Consider the following 19,499-nt stretch of genomic DNA (forward strand, 5'->3'; position numbering starts at 1 on the left):
ACGTTAATTTTTGTTAGTTGTATTTTTTTGAGTGAGTAATGTATGTTAATTGTTTGACCCTTGATTTCTGATGAATTACAATCTTACCACCACTGCACCACTTTAGATTGACTTCTTGGTTAAAAAAGTTTTGGTGAACTCATGGTTATAAAAGTTATAACTTGTGACTTGTTGCGAGTACAGAGTACTACAGCTGACTTTGTTACTGTTAGTTTGTTACCAAATAATAAATAAATAAAAGAGGGGCGATAACTATATATAATAGTAAAAATAAATTAAAAATTCTAATAAGTTTCAGTTTTTATCACTTCTCAAACACACTAATGTGATTTGACTTTGTTGTGATGTGTTTCACAAACTTTCAATTATTGCATTTGATTTCATAAAAGTTGGGCTAAAATAAAATCATTAGTTTCATCCAAAATATTTGTAACGATTTTATTTAAATTCAAACAGGATGGAGTCAAAATGTAACAATTGAAAAGGTTTGTGAACTAAATTGCAGTGCTCCCGGTTAGTAAGACTCCGTAATTATATTTGAAAATTATTCTCTACTTTTGGTATGTAGTGATGTGGTACTCTAATTTCTCGCGCAAATAATGCATGTTATTATAAATTTAATTAGTTTGATTTATTGTTATATGAGATAAGGGAATACCACGTCACTATACACTTAAAGTATTAAATAATTACTTTTACATCAAAGTTTTAATTAATTACGAGGCAAATGTATTTATTATCTATAGCTATTGTATTAAATATTTATGATAATGAATTTATATAGTTATTTTTCTTTAATTTTATACCATAAATCATTCATTTAAAATATGAAATTATTGCTCAAATTTAATTGCTTTTCCATTTAAATAAAACAAAAAACAACAAAAGGCATATGCAATTTCGGTAACCCACACAATCAAGAATATAAAAACCCTTCAAGTTAGTTGAAATAGTTGAATTTTCGTCAATTTGTTCAAGCAGTATATTTATATTCTTAATTATACTAATCTTAACTATTTAAATTTCCTCTATTTTATTTTTTTAATGGCATATAAAAGTAGGAATGAAAGCTACAATAACCATATTCTTAATTATATTAATCTTAAAAATTTAAATTTCCTCCATTCTATTTTTTAATGACATATAAAAGCAGGAACCAAAACTACAATAACCAAAATTTGTGCCATGTGTCACTTTTTTTTTTAAAGAAAAATGTAATATTCTTTATTTACCTGTCCCTCCACCATTATTTATCTTTAAAAAAATCAAATCATAATTAAGAAATTTTTACCAAGTTCAATGACTAATTAATTTCTCAAACCCAAAAATAATGTGAGTCTACTATTCTTTTTGTGTATATATATTGATAATTATGATAAGATTTAAAACTTGCAACATCAACTCTATAATGATTATTCTTTTATATAATTAGATAAAGACAACAATCGATTTTTTTTTTTTTTTTTTTGTGCAAGCAAGATTGAAACTCGAATTTTTTATTTTAACATCAATAATAAAATTTATCATTTGAACTAACGGAAACTCACCATTAATTTTCTTTTCTTTTCTTTTCTTTTTTGTTAATGAAGGTGTTCAAAACTATTCGAATACCTGACTATTTCTCATATATATGTAATCCTCCACCCGACATACCAGGAAACATGGGCGAAGTCAGGGGGGTCGAGGAGGGGCAATTGACCCCCTGACTCCTCTAAAAGTTTCTTCACTCTACCTGTATCATGCCAAAAGTTTGCTTCTTTGTCCCACCTGAAATATAAAATAAAAAAAAAACAACACTCCATGTCCACACTAACAACTACAAAGTATCAGTATAAAATAAAAGGCAACAAAACACTCATTGACACTATTGATAACATATCTCTTTGATTTTTATTTTGACCCATTTACCTTTATACCCTTCTCACTAAGTAAAATGGTTTTATTTTGTTACTAATACTAATTAAAATTTTCAAATTAATTGCATTTTTAATACTGTCTTTTAATTTTGCCCCCCCTGAACTTAAATTTTGGCTCCGCCACTGCCAGGAAATTACAGAAAGAATTTTCACCTACAATTGTTGTTTCACTTCTTTCATTTCACTGCATATTTATATGATTAAGAACCAGTTAAACCCCCCCCCCCCCCCCCACCACCAAAAGGGATTAAACAGTCAATTAACAAGATTTGGTTGTTCTTTTTTTGACTTCAAAGCAACCCCATTGACCTTCTGTTGAGCAAAGACTGATGTGCAAGTAAACACCTATGCTTTGCTTGTGGTAGACTACACTACAGTGACATTTTAATGTAATTTAAGAAAACAAGAAGGGCCAAAGATTACTTCAATTTGCAGACATTGGACTTAACTATTAGGCATGAGGTTGTGGAGTTTTTTTTTTTAATTCCGGCATGAGTTTTGAAAGTGTGATTGATTTGCTAGCCAATGGCTTGAAAGTAAATATAGCAATGTCAAGAGGTAATTTGGTAAATCCAAAATTTGAGATACCAAGGTTGGTCCAGTTGGCCACTTCATGAGGGCCTCAATTTCCAACCTATCCATCCTGTGCTAGCGATTTTGGACCGATGCCTGGTTTTACAAAATTGTTGTTCCAACTTTGTTGAAATAACGACAATATCCCTCTTGAAAGTGTCGCTAATTTAGCTTATATTATAATAATTAATTATGAAAAAAATAAGATATTAGATCAACACTACAAAATATATTAGAGAAACTAAATCCCTTTTGTCTGTTAGCTTTCCACCAATGTTACTTTTGGGTATAGAACAGCTTTTAATTGCCGGAAAGCCACTAATTTTTTCAAAAGTTTTCAATTTAAAAAGTACTTAATATTGTTCTTCTTTTCACGTGAATAATGTGTTATTATATCATGAATTTAATAAGCAAAATATATTGTTTGAAATGAGGGAATTTTAGTTCGTAATTGAAGAGTAAAATTTAGGTACATTATTTTAGATATTGATACAATAAATTCAAATACAAGGTTAGAATGAACAATAAAATACAAATAGTATTATCTTTTATAAAAAAAACTACATCAAATCTAATGTAACTATTTGTTTAAATTTACTTGGAAAACTTAGTGTATCAATATTGTACCTAAAATAAAGCCTCGTATTATGTGAGGAAGCTCTACTCCTAGATTAATAAATAAATGATTGGCTGTAATGGTTATTAGAATTTGAGGAAGTATACCTTGTTACGAGTGTATACTTCCTCCCACTCATAGCTGTGTGGGTTCCACAGCTGGTGGGTCCCATCAGTTGTGAGTGTGAGAAAATATACATCCGTATCAGGATGTATTCTTCCTTAGAATCGAGGGGGTGGGTTTGACTTTGAAATGCTGACTTGGGTTGTCTGCAAATTAATGTATGTGAGGCCATAAGAAACCAACCATTGAGGCAACAACTTGAAGATTCTGTGAGGAACAGGAAAATCAATGGTCCGATGCCCTTTTTTTCTCCTGGTATCAAACCTTCTTTTTTTCATTGAGAAGATTCTGGCATCAAACATAGTAGCCAGGTTTCATCCATTATATTGGGCATTTATAATCAGATGTCAAAAATCTTTCCCTCTTTTGTAATATTTATAGGAAAAAATCTAGTATCACAAACTATTACACAACATTTTTATCACAACTGTGATTTGGTAAAGTATGAGTGGTGAAAAAAAAAAGGTAAGTAGATCCATATACATGTGTAAGTGATAAACAAATTGTAGCATAAACAAATTGTGGAATAATTTATGGTCTTATAACCACCCTTTCCACTGGGACCAACTTTGATGCAGACAATGCAGCACATGTATCAGGAGTTAGGGCAGTGGGCTGTTAACAGCCAACTTTGAAAGTTTGCTGCTACCTTCCAACCCCCAGTTGTGATGCAGTATTATGGATCGTTCGGTTTGTGTTTGTGTTTGTGTTTTTTTTTTCTCTAATTGATATCATTTCATGTAGTGTTTTTCTGCTAAGGAGATAATGATGTTGTTAACCAACCAAATAAGGATTAATTTTTGAGAGACTTTGTTTTGAGGTTTTCCTTGTAAAAATAAAAATAAAAATCTAGGATTGTGTTGATAGGCTTCTAGTATTTTTAAGAAAAATGTATCCAAAATACTCAAACTGATCTAATTTTTTTCAGTGTAAGAGTGTCAAGGCAAGATGTTAGTCTTTTTCTTTTTTTTTAGGAAGCAAGATGTTAGTTTTTAAGTTAACTATATCACATTAAGAATATGAACAAACCATTTCCAAAGTAAGAAATATAACAATAGTGTTGTGAACCGTGATAAATTACTGAATATGAAAGATAGTTAGTTCAAGATGACATTTTTTTTTTGGTTAATTTTCTGCTTGCCTCTCATTAATGCATTCAAAGTATAGAAATTGATTAAAATGAGATAACTTTATCAACAAATTCTAAAATATAGGAATCAATTATTTTTTGGAAAAATACTAATTTACTATGCTATCTTATTTAGAGAAAGACCTATCCCTAAACCTAAATTTAAACACTTCTAATTCATATAACAATTTATCTAGCACATCATTTCAAATCATAACAAAAAGGTTCATAAGTTTGGACATCTTAACTTTGACGGTTAAAAAATCTTAACTTAGACGTTATGGAACATGTCATAGATTAGACATTATATTGTATCAAATAAATCAAAATCCCTCTCCTCTACTAGTCTAGTACATGTATATATAATGTAGATGTAAATAAGAATGCCGGATATAAATATGTGACTTAAAACATGCTTAATGTTTTTTTTTTTTTTTTGAGACTATAAATTTTCAATTTTAGTGAAACAGGCATGGGCTTATTTGTGGAAGTCCAAATCTTATTTTCCTATTGTTAATTTAGACTCCCAAAATGGCAGCTTTCATGTCGGATACCCATTAGCCAATAAGATAGTTTTGAGAGAGGAGAGATCTCAAACTCAAAGTGTAATTTAAATGGGTGTTTCTGTTTGAACTTTGGACTTTGGACTTTGGAGATCTTTTTTTTTTTTATTGGCAAATAATCTTTGATTGAACAAGATGAGTCAGAAGATGGCCAAGGAACTTTAGCCCATATATTCCATCAATAGACAAAACCTTTTTTGGAGGGAGAAGATTTTGAAAAGGAAGCCCAATGGGCTATGTTTTGAGAAGCTTGATTAGCCCTCCCAGTGAACAAAGCTAATGGGCCAATAAAGGAAAATAAGGACTTTATAAATAACAATCTGATGGGAAGAGATTAGAGTTTTCTTGAATTGCTGGAAACATATTTTCGCCTCACTTGCTGCATAGTTCATATATAGAAGACAAAGCTAATTTGTTTGCTTCCAAAATAGCAAGCTAGCAAGACTTTCCAAGTAGCATCAAGCATAGATGAACAAACACTAAACAAAATTTTGTTGTGGATACCAATGACTAATAAGTGCCCTAAATCTTCCATATCTTGGGTTGGAAGAATCAGAGTTCAATATCTTTGCAGACTTGCAGTGTTGTGTCTTATATTTGTTTATCTTTGATTACATATGGTAATGATAGGATCGTGGTAATCTAGCTAGGATGAACTTAACAAACTTCTTCTATTATGTTGTTAAAATATAAATAAGAAAAAATATATATAAAAAGAGAGAAAAAAAAAAAAAAAAAAAACCCTAGAGAATTAACGTAGTTTGATATGATGGTCTACATTTACAACAGAAACCCAATATATGAGTACATATAATAATATTTTATGATAATCTTATAACCACAGTAGCTCATGGTATTTCAAATTTATAATAGTTCATGGTATTCTATAAAACCATGGTCTGCTCATTTATAGAAATATCCTAATATATTATATATAAATGACCTTAACTACATTCAAATTATACAAATTTGTGAGAGAAATGATTATGTATGATCATAATGTTTACCATTCAAGGATTTATCATGTTCAACTATATTAATTTATTATTTCTTCCCCTTTTTTTGGGGTTGGAGGGTGGTTGAGAATGTAGGTGAAATATCAAGTTTACTCATTGTGCAGCCAGAGAGGAGGGAGGAATATTAGCATGTGAATGCCAACTTACAAAGCTCGCTAATATAAGGTGGTACTTTCTCAACAAAAAAAAAAAAAACTAATATAAGGTGGTAAGTGGTCACTAACCAATAACCATGTTAGTCCAACCGCCGGCAATAGGAGGAAGGATACAAATATAAGAATTAGATTTGGAGGTTCATCACCGGAATTTCATTTTGGTTTTATTAGCATGGCTCTCTCTCGCTCCCTCTCTCTCTCTAAACACACATTCCCAAAGCTTCAATTATTTTGTTTTTATTAAAGGAAGCTAGAACTTAGAAGAAGGCAAGATTGAACTTGAGAATTAACAATATAGGATTGAAAGGTGAAGACAATAATAATAATAATAATAATAATATATACCATTATTATTATTATTATTATTATTTTGCGATGTGAGTAAGCCTGCAGCAGGGATATCAAATAATTAAGTAATCTCATGGAGTAAGCAGTATGACCTCATGCTATTAGCCATTTGGCACTATTTTTTTTTTAAGTAAAAATTCACTTTCATTAAGATCATTAATAATTTTGTTTCACGCAATAGCTATGTAATAAACAGGTCATTGCATATATATATATATATATATATATATATATATATATATAATTGTTATTAATATTGTGTATTAATTTCACTCTTAGGACTTAGGAGTATAACTAAAACTTAAAAGAAATAGGTGTTGTTAAATTTTTTTTTTTTTTGTTTCCTGTGTTGAATGAAGTTGAGAGATAGACAACGAAGCATGATATGGATATACTTTTTTTTTATTATCAAATATCACATATTCTTTTAGCTAAACAGCATTTCAATTATTATTTTAAAAATTAATTAAAAAAAAAAAAAAAAAAAGCAGCTATTCAATTGGTTCGTTTCACATGGCCAAGCTGGCCATCCTTTTCTATTTTGCCCATTCTACCCCTGCCGAATCCAATATATTCCTTTTTAGACCATGCATGTGGTCTGAGGATCCAATGAGTCTGCCCCACTCCCCAATAAAACTCTTGACAACAATTAGTGCATTTATATAATTTTTTTTTTTTTTTTTTTTTTTAAGTTTACCCGTTAGTCCTTACCGACTTTTCCTTTTTTTCAAAGTTTACTCCTTACTCCTTAGTCCTTTGCGACTTTTCTTTTATAAAGTCAAAATGATTTTTTTTTTTTCTTTTGAAGGAGACGTTTTTCCAAGCTAAACTTATCAAATAATCATTGAAAATTTGAAATAAATCTTTAAAATAGTTACCAAAAGAATTGATAATATATTTATTATATCTTTTAATCTGGGTGAGGCTTTCTTGGGACACCTCAGGGAGTAACTTAATCCAACACTTGAAATGAATTAATTTTTTTAATCTCTTTTGTAACTTTGAATGCGTTTGGATAGGAGGCTGCGTCCACGTCTGGGCAGTTTTTTTTTTTTTTTTTTTTTTTCCACGCGCATGTGTCACTGTTCATTGGCCATGAACAGTGATTTTAGGCCAATGAACAGTACTTTTTGGGATGAACAGTAATTTTTACACATTAAAAAATTATTTTTATACAGTATTTTCAGTTTTCAGTTTTCAGTTTTCAGCAATAAGTTCTATCCAAACGGACTCTTTGTATCCTAAAAAACATATTTATTTCTTTTTTTAAAATAATTATTTACTAAAAAAAACTAACCAAAATTGCCTAGTTGAGCTTGGCCCAAAATCATTGAAATTGGACGATCCAAAGGCGTCCTGTCGAGCTCTGAGTCAATTGAGCACAAGTTGTAGATATGACCTTAGGTTAAAGCAATTAAATATAAATGAACAGTGCCCTTGAGGAATCAAACTACAAGACATCCAATGATAGACATCCAATGATATAACTTCGTACCTAGAGAAACTTCGATGCCGCCTGAAGTTTGATAATCTGTTCATTGTGCCGAGGAAAAATTTGAGTAGTGGGTTAGCTCTGCTCTGGATGAACGATCTTGACTTTCACATTCGCACTTTCTCGCCTCAGCATATTGACGCAGTGGTGGATCCTGGAATTGATGATGCCTGGCGCTTCACAGGGTTCTACGGAGCTCTAGAAGTGGCCAACTGGAAAGATTCTTGGTCAGTTCTTCGTCACCTTAGCTCTCAATTTAATTTACCATGGGTTTGTATAGGAGATTTAACAAGATCACTAAACTAGGTGAGAAATCGGGTGGGGCTATCAGGCCTGAGTTTCAAATGCAAAATTTTAGGGATTGCTTGGATGTGTGTGGCTTTAAGGACCTAGGTTTCTCGGGTCTGCCTTATACGTGGTGTAATAGAAGGTTTAGTGGTCAAGTGATCTGGGTCAAATTAGATAGAGCCTTAGCGACGCTGGATTGGTTGCTAAAATTCCCTACAGCTCGTCTCCATCATTTATCGGCGTTATCCTTTGATCATAAACCAATATGGTTATGCTCTAATGATATTCGGTCCCAATTTTACAAACCCCAAAAACCTTTCCACTTTGAAGCTATGTGGCTCAAGGACGAGAGGTGTGAAGGTGTGGTACATTCGGCCTGGGAGGAGGATGTTTTGGGTGATTCCATGGGGAAAGTCATTAAAAAGGTCGAAAATTGCCAAGCTCAGCTTCTGTTGTGGGATAAAAATGTGTTTGGGAATGTTCATCAAACTTTAGCTCGGAAAAGAAAGGAGTTAATAGAGGCAGAAACCATTTCTATGGCTAGTAAAAGGCATGACAGGTTACAAGTCCTCTCAGAGGACATTAAAAAACTCATGGTCTTGGAGGAGTGCACGTGGAATCAACGATCTAAGGTTGATTGATTGAAGCATGGGGACTTAAACACGAAATACTTTCACTATCAAGCAACAGAAAGAAACAAAAGAAACCTTATATCAGGCCTGGAGAATGATCATGGGGATTGGATTGAAGATGAGAATCGAATTGGTGATATGCTAATTTCCTATTTCCCTTCCTTGTTTACTTCCGCAAATCCCAGTGTCTTTGAACCAGTGTTAGAGGGAGTGATTCCAAGGGTTTCCAGGACTATGAATGAAGAGCTACTCGGACCATTTAATTCAAAGGACATCAGTTTAGCTTTAATGCAGATGGAAGCAGATACGGCCCCTAGTCCCGACAGCCTTCCTCCTCTATTTTATAAGCAATTCTGGAATAAAGTGGGAGGGAAGGTTACAGTGGCAATCCTTTCAGCCCTCAACTCAGGTACGATCCCCATGGCCATTAATCATACCTATTTAACTCTTATTCCAAAAATCCAGAGTCCTAGAAAGGTAACTGATTTTTAGCCTATTAGTCTGAGTAGTGTGTTGTATAAGCTCATTGCAAAGGTGTTGGCAAACCGCCTGAAACCCCTTCTCCCTCAGCTGATCTCAGAAACTCAAAGCGCATTCATGTCCGAGAGACTTATTACTGACAATATTTTGGTAGCTCATGAATCTCTCCACCACTTGAAATCCAAACGGTCCGGTAAAATGGGCTACATGGCGCTGAAACTTGATATGCGAAAAGCCTATGACAGGGTTGAATGGAAGTTCCTTGAACTGATCATGCAAAAAATGAGTTTCGCCCCAAAATGGATTCAACTTATTTCTGCTTGTATCCGATCAGTGTCTTTCTCTATAATGCTGAATGGTCAACCTCACGGTCCCATCTCTCCGACTAGAGGTCTTCGCCAGGGTGACCCCCTGTCACCATACTTATTCTTGCTGGTGACTAAAGGACTTCATGCCCTCTTTACCAAGGCTGAAGAGAAGGGTGCTATCAGTGGTGTTTCTCTCTACCTGGCTGGACCTAGGATTTCTCATCTGTTGTTCGTGGATGATAGCTTCGTCTTCTGTAGAGCTTCTCTGTCTGAGTGTGTTAAGCTCTAATCAATCCTTTATAGCTATGAACTAGCTTCGGGTCAAAGTATTAACAGGGGTAAGACGAATATATTCTTTAGCACTAATACTATGCATCCAACTCAGGATGCTATCAAGAACTTCCTAGGGGTCCCATCTATCCAAAGATTCGAATAAATACTTGGGTCTCCCTTCTTTGATTGGTCAAGCAAAGAAGAAATCTTTTAGTATAATGAAGGAAAGAATTTGGAAGAAGCTTAAGGGCTGGAAAGAAAAATTACTATCGCAAGCGGGGTGGAAAATTCTCATTAAAGTAGTTGTTCAAGCAATACCAACGTATACTATGTCTTGCTTTAAGCTCCCGAAAGGTTTGATAAAGGAAATTGAGGTATTAATAAGGAAGTTTTGGTGGGGTTATAGAGGTGACCAAAAGAAAATCCATTGGTTGAGCTGGGAAAAATTATGCCTCCCAAAGTGTGATGGTGGAATGGGGTTTAGGGAATTAAGCAGGTTTAATGATTCTCTTTTGGCGAAGCAAGTTTGGAGACTGAAAATCCATACTGAATCTCTCTTTTATAAAGTTTTCAAAGCTAAGTTTTTCCCAAATTGCTCCATCATGGAATGCGACAACCCAAATAAAGGATCCTTTGCTTGGAAGAGCTTACTGCAGGCTAGACATGTATTAGATTTGGGCACAATCTGGAGAGTGGGAAATAGAGAATCTATTGTGATCAAAGGTGATAATTGGCTGCCAAAAACATTAGCTTCAAAGGTTATCTCTCCGGTCTCAGTGCTGCATCTAGATTCATGGGTCTATGACCTTATAGACCCCAAGACTCACACCTGGAAGAGGGAGCTGATTTCTCAGAAGTTCCTATCACATGAAGCAAGCTTGATTATGGGTCTGCCTATAAGTCTTCATGATGCTCTAGACAAGCAGGTTTGGTTTCCTTCAGCTAATGCCTTCTCTACTCGGTTAACCTACAAGCTTCTTGCCACCATAGACCGGGTTGTTCAACCAACTAGCTCATCTAGCAGTTGCAGCAAAACTTTGTGGAAGGGTATTTGGAATTTGCAGGTCCCTCAAAAGGTTAAACACTTAGTTTGGAGAGCAGCAAATGAAGCCATTCCCACAATGCTTAATTTGTGGAAAAGTAGGGTGGTAAATTTTGTTTGCTGCCCAATGTGCAAGTCAAATACTGAAGACACAATCCATGCCTTGTGGGGCTATAATCCCCTAATCGAAATTTGGAATGGTCATGACGAGCTAAAGAAGTTGGTAAGGTTCAAATTTAGTGTGTTCTCTGATTTCTTGGAAGTGGCTTTCAATAGGTGGTAGTGTAGATGTGGATTTGCTGGCTATGATGTTTTGGCTTATATGGAATAATAGAAATGCTAAAAGATGTGGGGGTTTCATCACAGAGAACCATTTGATTCGGTCCAAGGCAGATAGCATGCTTAATGAATTCTAGTCAGCCCATGTTATTCATAGCGCGCCTTCTGCCGCTATAGCTCGAGCTGTGAGGTGGATTCATCCCATCTCTCCCCTGTATAAGATCAACTTTGATGGGGAAAATTTCAAGCAACTGAGCTGTGCTGGTCTGGGTGTAGTGGCCCGTGATTCCTCTAGCCGTGTGATTGGTGCTCTAGCTGAAAAAATTCCCATTCCAAATGTTGTGGCTACGGTTGAGGCTTTAGCTTGCAGAAGAACCATGGTTTTTGCCAAGGATCTTTGTCTTTTTGATTGTGTTTTTGAAGGGGATGCCGAAGTTATTGTAAAGGCTATTCAGTTGAAAGACTCTAAACATCCAGAACATGGCTAGGTGTCGAGCGATGTTCTTATCCTTGCTATAGACTTTCATGTTTGCAATTTTTCTCATGTAAAACGAGTAGGCAACTCAATTGCCCATTTTCTAGCTAGACAATGTAAGTTTGGTGTCGAGCTACAGGTTTCGATTGATTCCATTCCTGAGGATATAGCTCCACTTGTTATGCATGATGCGATGTAATTTGCTTCTTTTTTTTAGTTCCTTTTTTCAATATAGTTCTTTGACCCATGGGTTTGGTTTCTCAAAAAAAAAATAAAAATAAAAAGCTCAAAAGAGGCCGAGTAAGTGATGTAGAACAAACAACACATGTCTTCTTAGAGCAACAGAGACGCAAGAAGTCATAATGCAAGATTAAAGGAGGGTGCTAGTAGAGGCCATCGGGGTAACAGTGTTGAAATTGCATGAAATTTGGCAGGTTAAAGGGAAACGACGTTCTGATCCAGTATTTTTGCTATTTATAGTAAAAAAAAAATTTCCCTAATAACTTTTAGTTTAAAAGTTAGAATAAGGTCTCATTTGTTTTGGGACAATCCTTAATGTCAGTAGTTTATAATTCTGCATTTAACTCAATTTTGCAATTTTTGGTAAATTTCAGTATTTTGTCACCTAATCGCGTAATTAATGCGAATTATGGTTTTTAGACGTTTTTCTCAATATTTATATGTTTTATAGCCGTCAAAGGCAAATTAGACTATTGTCAATAAACATAGACTTTTGTCAAATTATTTCTATAGTAGATTTCAGTTTTATTCTCCTTGTGGATTAAGGAAACCCCTTGTGAATTCGAGGTTTATTACCAGGAACTAACAGTTTAGTTTCTATTCTATCAAGAGAATATCATGTGTGCTTTCTTTAGGCTTCCGCGACATCCGTAAGGCAACAACTAAAGACTTCTACCTAAAAATGAGTGTTGATGGGGAATCATCACCCTTCATATTTGCATCTAGTATGCCTAATATGTCTTCAATTGCATATAATGCAGCATGATAGGGGCTCTCTACAACATGGAGGAAAGTACTCTAGGATCACATTTCCTCTGTGAGCTTGGAGGATGGTGTTAATAGAACTCTTTCTTGACAACATAAAGGAAGTGTTCCAATCTCCATTCGTATAATACTATAAATCCCCCCTCAAATTTGAATGGAAGTTATATCTCTCTTGATGATTGTTGCTTTGTAATTTTTCTCTAAACTTACACTATGATTCCCTTCACTAATTTAACAGTAAGAGGGCTTCCGACCAATCCCACCGTTGGTATTTGGCCCAAATAAAAGGCCTGTTCTCATTTGCATGCCTCTAATTAGTGAGTCTTGAAGATCTAAACTATGTTTTAGACAAATTCTTTATTGCAGTGCGGTTTTGTTTTCCAACCTACCCACCTACACTAGATTTGATGAAAATTCACCACTACATATGTAATTCTATTAACTTTACGGTAAGAATGCCAATCTTGTAATGAGATAACTGTGACATGAACCACCTACAATATGATAGAATGGGAGTTCTTATAAGAAGTTTAATTTTTAAGCATATGAAGGATCACTTTAGCATATTGTATCAACTCCTATATAAATTTCTTTTATTTGCTTGTGCCAGACTAAAAATATGTTTGGTAGACTATAATAAACTATGCAATGTTTTGGTTTCTGTAGTTTGGTTATGTGTTTTATTACCTAGAATAGTTATTCTTTTAAATAAGAAATAATTATTTCTCTTTAAATTGGTTTTTTTTTTTTTGAGAATGTTCTTTAAAAGGGTTGTAATAACTATTTTTTAGTAGGTGTAATAAAATTCTAAACTTAATATATTTTCAAATAAAAATCTTTCCATATGTGCATAACAATTATAAAAATAAAAAATAACTCATCTATCTCTCTCTCTCAAATTTAAAACAATATTATTTTTTATGAAATATTATTGTATGAATAAGATTTTTCTTAAAATAGATCTTAAGTCTTATTATAAATATTATAACTCACAACAAACTTATAAATATGTTTAGTTATTACATCACAACACATTTTTTCTCCAATAATAAATGTTGCAATCTCGATTCAGTATACCAAATGACACTAAAAATTTTAAATACTAAAATAAAATAGGTGATAATATCATGATATACTATTAGTTTATAAAATTTGTATCTAGTTTTTAATTCTCTAAATTTGAAAAGTTCTTTTATAATTCTTCTAAAAAAAAGGGTAAGAATTATAATAACAAGACAAGAATGACAAAACTTGATGACACGTTTTATAATTTTCTTTTAGGACTAAAAACAAAATTTTCAAGTTTAAAAGTCTAAAAAATAATAAAATAGGTATGGCCCAAAATTTAAGGACATTTTTAATAACAATCAAAATAAAAGGTAGAGGGGGGAGGCAATATGGTCATTTGGGAGATATAGGAGGGGTCCAATGAAAGGCTGGCGCCAAATGGTGGGCCCCCACTGTGACAATTTGAAGTAGAAGACAAGTCTTAAAAAAAATATCTCCTCAAATTTTATTTGATTTTAAATTATTTTTCATTTTAATTTAAAAAAGGAAAAAAAAAAAAAAAAAAAGGTAGTGGGTAGTAAAGAGAAATTATAGAAAGCACTTAAATTGATGTTTTGAGAGAAAAAACACAACACAACACAAAGCACAAAACAGAGAAAACCACAAAGGTTGTGCGTTTCCTTTCCTTATTCCATTTTGCATTTAGGTCAAATCTCAGAAGCGCCACTTTTCTTTTTCATTTCTTTCAGTCTCTCTCACACACACACACAAAAACAAAGAAACCCAGAAAGACAAAGAAGAAGAAGCAAAAGAAGCAGCAAGATGAGAGAGATAATAAGCATACATATTGGTCAGGCTGGGATTCAGGTGGGAAATTCTTGTTGGGAACTCTATTGCCTTGAGCATGACATTCACCCAGATGGTACAATGCCCAGGTATATTTTTTATATATATATATGCATCTTTGTTTATGTGTGTGGACTTGAATCTGAAGCGATCTACCAGTGGCTGATTATTACTATTTTATTTGTTTGTCATTTTCATTTCCTACTTTTTGTTTTCCAATGCGTTTTGTAATGTGTTTTTGCATTCTGGGTTTACATATATTTTTGTGTGTATGTTGCTAGATTTTGTTTTTGATTAATTCCCAGCAATGAAATTCATCTGGGTCTTTGTAATTTTGGACGAATCTGAGAGTTGGGATTTTTTCTGTTGTATCATTGTATTTGTATTTGGAGATTGTTTGAAGATGTGGTTATATGTTGGGATGCATATGATGTTTTTGTAATTGGAGAGGGCTTTTGGGTTTGTTGAAGATCTCAGATCTGAGCAATGTTAGTGAGAATAAAACAGAAAAGAGAAGGAAAATGAATAAATAACACTCAGATTTATGTGGTTCAGCAATGTGCCATACCCAGTAGTTGAGATTTCCACTACATGAAAAATAAGGGTTTACAATGAATTTATACTGCCCCAAGAAACCCTCGTTAAATTTGCCAATATATGCTTGTCAGTTGTCATACTAGTCTTACTCTCTCATTCAGAATATGAGCCACTATCTAAGAGGCTTAGTAAGAGGATTTTAAGGTTTTCAGTTGGATTTGGTGAATTCAGAAATGGACATTGCTCAATTTTTCCTGGATTTGGAACAATAACATATTGCATTGTAGTCAAATTCTCACAATGTTTGCTAACTATTTTAGGCCTTGCACTTGTTGGGTTAGATTTGGCTGACCCAAATAATTTTGTTGAGGAACCATTGTTGGCCCCGAAATTTAGGGACTAAGGTTTTTGTAATTGTAGTTCTGTTGTGCTTGTTGGGTTAGATTTGTACTGAGCTGCTTATGAACCTCTGTCTTTGCAGTGACACTTCTGTGGGTGTTGCACACGATGCTTTCAATACCTTCTTCAGTGAGACTGGTTCAGGTAAGCATGTGCCTCGGGCCATATTTGTTGACTTGGAACCAACTGTTATTGATGAAGTTAGGACTGGAGCTTACCGGCAACTCTTCCATCCCGAACAGCTAATTTCTGGCAAGGAAGATGCTGCTAATAATTTTGCAAGAGGACACTATACAGGTAAGTGATAAGTGACATTGTTTGCAAATTGCATGAAGTGGAAAATTTTAATATGTTAATCATGTTGCTTTAACCTTATTCTGGCTTGTTGTGCAGTTGGGAAGGAAATTGTAGATCTCTGCCTGGATCGAGTAAGGAAATTAGCTGATAACTGTACTGGCTTGCAAGGGTTTTTGGTGTTTAGTGCTGTTGGTGGTGGTACTGGTTCTGGTCTAGGGTCATTGTTGTTAGAACGCCTGTCAGTAGACTATGGGAAGAAGTCGAAGCTTGGATTCACCATCTATCCTTCTCCCCAGGTACAGATGGTTACTAATATTTTTATCCTTCACTCTTTGCTAAAAGTTTGTATATAGTGTTGTTGTCGGAGGTGTATTTTTAATAATGATTAGTTGGGAACATTTCTGGAAGCTCTATCACATATGGGCATAAAAGGAAAGAAATTCAGGGTTGTTTTTGAACTGTATAGGATGGAAACTCCTTTGTTGTTTGGATTGTGGTTTTTATTGTGCTTATTGATGCTCATTTTGGTACAATTTATGTAAGAAATATCATTTCAAAAGAAACACTTTGTTTCACTATTCAAGTAAAGCTAATACGGGGTTCAATTCTGGTGAACTTTTTTTTCTGATAGGTTTCAACGGCAGTTGTGGAGCCTTATAACAGTGTCCTTTCTACTCATTCTTTGCTTGAACACACAGATGTGTCTGTGCTCTTGGACAATGAAGCTATCTATGACATTTGCCGAAGATCCCTTGATATTGAGAGGCCAACTTATACCAATTTGAACCGATTGATATCTCAAATCATTTCGTCCTTGACAACTTCATTGAGATTTGATGGGGCTATTAATGTGGATATTACTGAGTTCCAGACCAACCTTGTACCATATCCCCGGATCCATTTCATGCTTTCTTCATATGCCCCAGTCATCTCAGCTGAAAAGGCATATCATGAGCAGCTTTCAATTCCTGAAATCACAAATGCAGTGTTTGAGCCCTCAAGCATGATGGCTAAGTGTGATCCAAGGCATGGGAAATACATGGCCTGCTGCTTAATGTACCGGGGAGATGTTGTTCCCAAGGATGTTAATGCTGCAGTTGGCACCATCAAAACCAAAAGAACTGTTCAGTTTGTTGACTGGTAAGAGGAAAAAAATGCATTCAACAAGGCAAAGACTAACACATACTTAAGTAAAGCTGGATGAAATATAACTATGAGCTTAATCTTGGGAAAATGTTGTCTAAGATTGTTTATCAAACTTCTTTTATTAAGTCCTTGGCATCATTTTCTTGGATTGTATTGTTGTGTATTTAAACCCATTTGACCTAATTAGTCTTACCATCTAGACTCATCAAATGCATACCTCATATAACTCTAGAATTGTTCTGCAAAAAGTTGCAGAATGCAAAGGGGGATTTCTTTCCTTGATTACTCTGCTAGAGTTCAGGGGTAAATTCTTTCTTGCTTTGCTTTACTGTATCCTTTTAGTGAACATTGTTTGGCCTGATTTTTTTTTTCCCTGGTTTGGTGATTGGCTTGGTTTATCAATTCCGTAGAAGTAATGTAGGCTACTTTGGATTAAGGGTTGGTAACATTGACTGTGTTTCTTTGTTCCCAGCTTCCAATGTATTTGGAAGTATGACTGGAGCATCAGCTCTATACCTTTTTATATGTTAGACCTGCATGCCAACTTAAGATTTTGATGAATTTGCCATTGCTTTTCATTTTGAAGTGGTTTGTTTGAAGCACACTATATAATTGGTTTTTGTGTTGCATCTCCCAGTTGGACAACTTGCAATGTAACCCTTAAACAGCGTCCTTATTGTCCAATGAGATCTGAAAAATTTGTTGTGTTGGATTTCACAGGTGCCCAACTGGCTTCAAATGTGGTATCAACTATCAGCCTCCAACAGTTGTACCCGGTGGTGATCTTGCCAAGGTGCAGCGAGCTGTCTGCATGATCAGCAACAACACAGCAGTAGCTGAGGTTTTCTCACGTATTGACCACAAATTTGATCTCATGTATTCCAAAAGAGCATTTGTTCACTGGTATGTTGGTGAGGGCATGGAGGAAGGGGAGTTCTCAGAAGCCCGTGAAGATCTGGCTGCTCTTGAGAAAGATTATGAAGAAGTTGGTGCTGAAGGTGTTGATGATGAAGAGGAAGCTGAAGATTACTAATGTAGTTCTGTGAGGGTGTTCGTATGAAGTTTGTGTCTGTATATGAGCATTTGCCTTTGCCCCTATGCTTTATTTTCATGTTCTTCTATTTCTTGTATCAATGTTTTGTGCATGCCAAGAAATTATCAGAGTTTGTCTGTTCTGAATAATTGTTCTTTTTGTGGTAGTAATGAATTGATATTTCAGGGTCATGGTATTAATGAAATGATATTTCAGGATGAGTTACAGTTTCTCTTTGAATTTCTTTGTTTAATTTTTGTGACCATTCAGAGAATGTAATTTCTGGATGCCTATATATATCGGTAGTCACCTCATTGATAAATATGCATAGTAGCCCTGATGTGGGATGTAATTAATTGACGAAGAATGATGGTTTAAGTCATTTGATCTACAGTCCAACAGTTACAACCATATTGTCTTTGAGACAATTTGCTTTGTATCTTACATTTTGTTTAATTCTTTCTCAGATCTCGCTTCATTAGGCCAAATCTCTCTCTTCTTTTCTCATTGCTCTTAGATCTATTTAATCTTCTCTCTTTATTCTTTTTCAGTTTTTCTTCCTCGCTATATCGAGGCTGACCTTTGTTTAGACTTTGAGCTGGTGTTCGAAGATGTGGTGAGTAGTCAAGTCTGTTGGTGTTTGGAGAAGTGGTGAGTATGTTATGATTTATTTGATTGGGTTTGTTGAGCTTGGTGATGGGTGTTCACAAGGGTGGATGGTTGCCATGAAAGCTGGTTTTGGAGTTTGAGATATTATTTTTAGACTTGTGGTGACAGATAGATTGTGGGTAAGGTGGTTTTGGCAAGATTGACCCCGTAAAACACTATTATGTATGGGTGATGGTTCTGGGGCTAAGGATTTCAGACCCCCAATATCACTCCCTACACGCTGTATATTTTTTTTCGTTAACAGGTTGTGGTTTTACCCTCTTTTTTGGTGCATTATTATTCATTTGTTATCTCGGGCTTTTTCCATTCGGCAATAACCTTTTTGTCATAACACATAAGAACAAAAGTTATAAAACTAAAATTTTACACTTGAAAGAGTATGGACCATTTTTGAAACACAAGACAAAAGAGGATCAAAATGGTAATAAATTATTTTATTTTCTTTATTTTGAGAGGAAGAATAAGAAAAAGGAATGAAATTATGCTACATTATCCTAGTGGTGGCATGCAAAGGTCTTTCCTCACCTAAGAAAGTGGGTATAAATTATACTATTACTCCAAAAATTCTATTAACACAATAAATTGATGGTAGATTGTAATTAGTGTAACATATGTTTATACGGGAGTTTCATTAACATCACTTTTATTGCATACCAATCACAACCTACTAATCACTTTTAGCTTGTTTGTGGTCAAATTGCCACGACCAGGTATTGTTCGCAAATTCCACTTAGCTTATTTTCTTATCAAAAAGTCACAATCATTTATTGTTTGCAAGTCTCACTCTATGAATTTCGCTTATTGCTAGTCTCACTTTTTTTTTTTTTACTTTCAACAAACAACAAAAACAA

The 19,499-nt window shown here is 34.3% G+C and overlaps 2 protein-coding genes across 2 annotated transcripts; both read left to right on the forward strand.

Annotated features, from left to right (window-relative positions):
- Window positions 1-8,021: 8,021 nt before the first annotated feature.
- On the forward strand, window positions 8,022-8,860 carry LOC142606466 (uncharacterized). The gene is made up of 2 exons (XM_075777812.1): window positions 8,022-8,158; window positions 8,212-8,860. The coding sequence occupies exons 1-2, from the start codon at window positions 8,022-8,024 to the stop codon at window positions 8,858-8,860; spliced, it is 786 nt and encodes a 261-aa protein (XP_075633927.1).
- Window positions 8,861-14,311: 5,451 nt separating this feature from the next.
- On the forward strand, window positions 14,312-18,200 carry LOC142607052 (tubulin alpha-3 chain-like). The gene is made up of 5 exons (XM_075778461.1): window positions 14,312-14,656; window positions 15,586-15,800; window positions 15,897-16,096; window positions 16,432-16,940; window positions 17,667-18,200. The coding sequence occupies exons 1-5, from the start codon at window positions 14,544-14,546 to the stop codon at window positions 17,977-17,979; spliced, it is 1,350 nt and encodes a 449-aa protein (XP_075634576.1). The 5' UTR covers window positions 14,312-14,543; the 3' UTR covers window positions 17,980-18,200.
- The last annotated feature ends 1,299 nt before the right edge of the window (window positions 18,201-19,499 follow it).

The sequence above is a fragment of the Castanea sativa genome, chromosome 8, assembly GCF_040712315.1.
Source record: "Castanea sativa cultivar Marrone di Chiusa Pesio chromosome 8, ASM4071231v1".
Classification (NCBI taxonomy): Eukaryota; Viridiplantae; Streptophyta; class Magnoliopsida; order Fagales; family Fagaceae; genus Castanea; species Castanea sativa.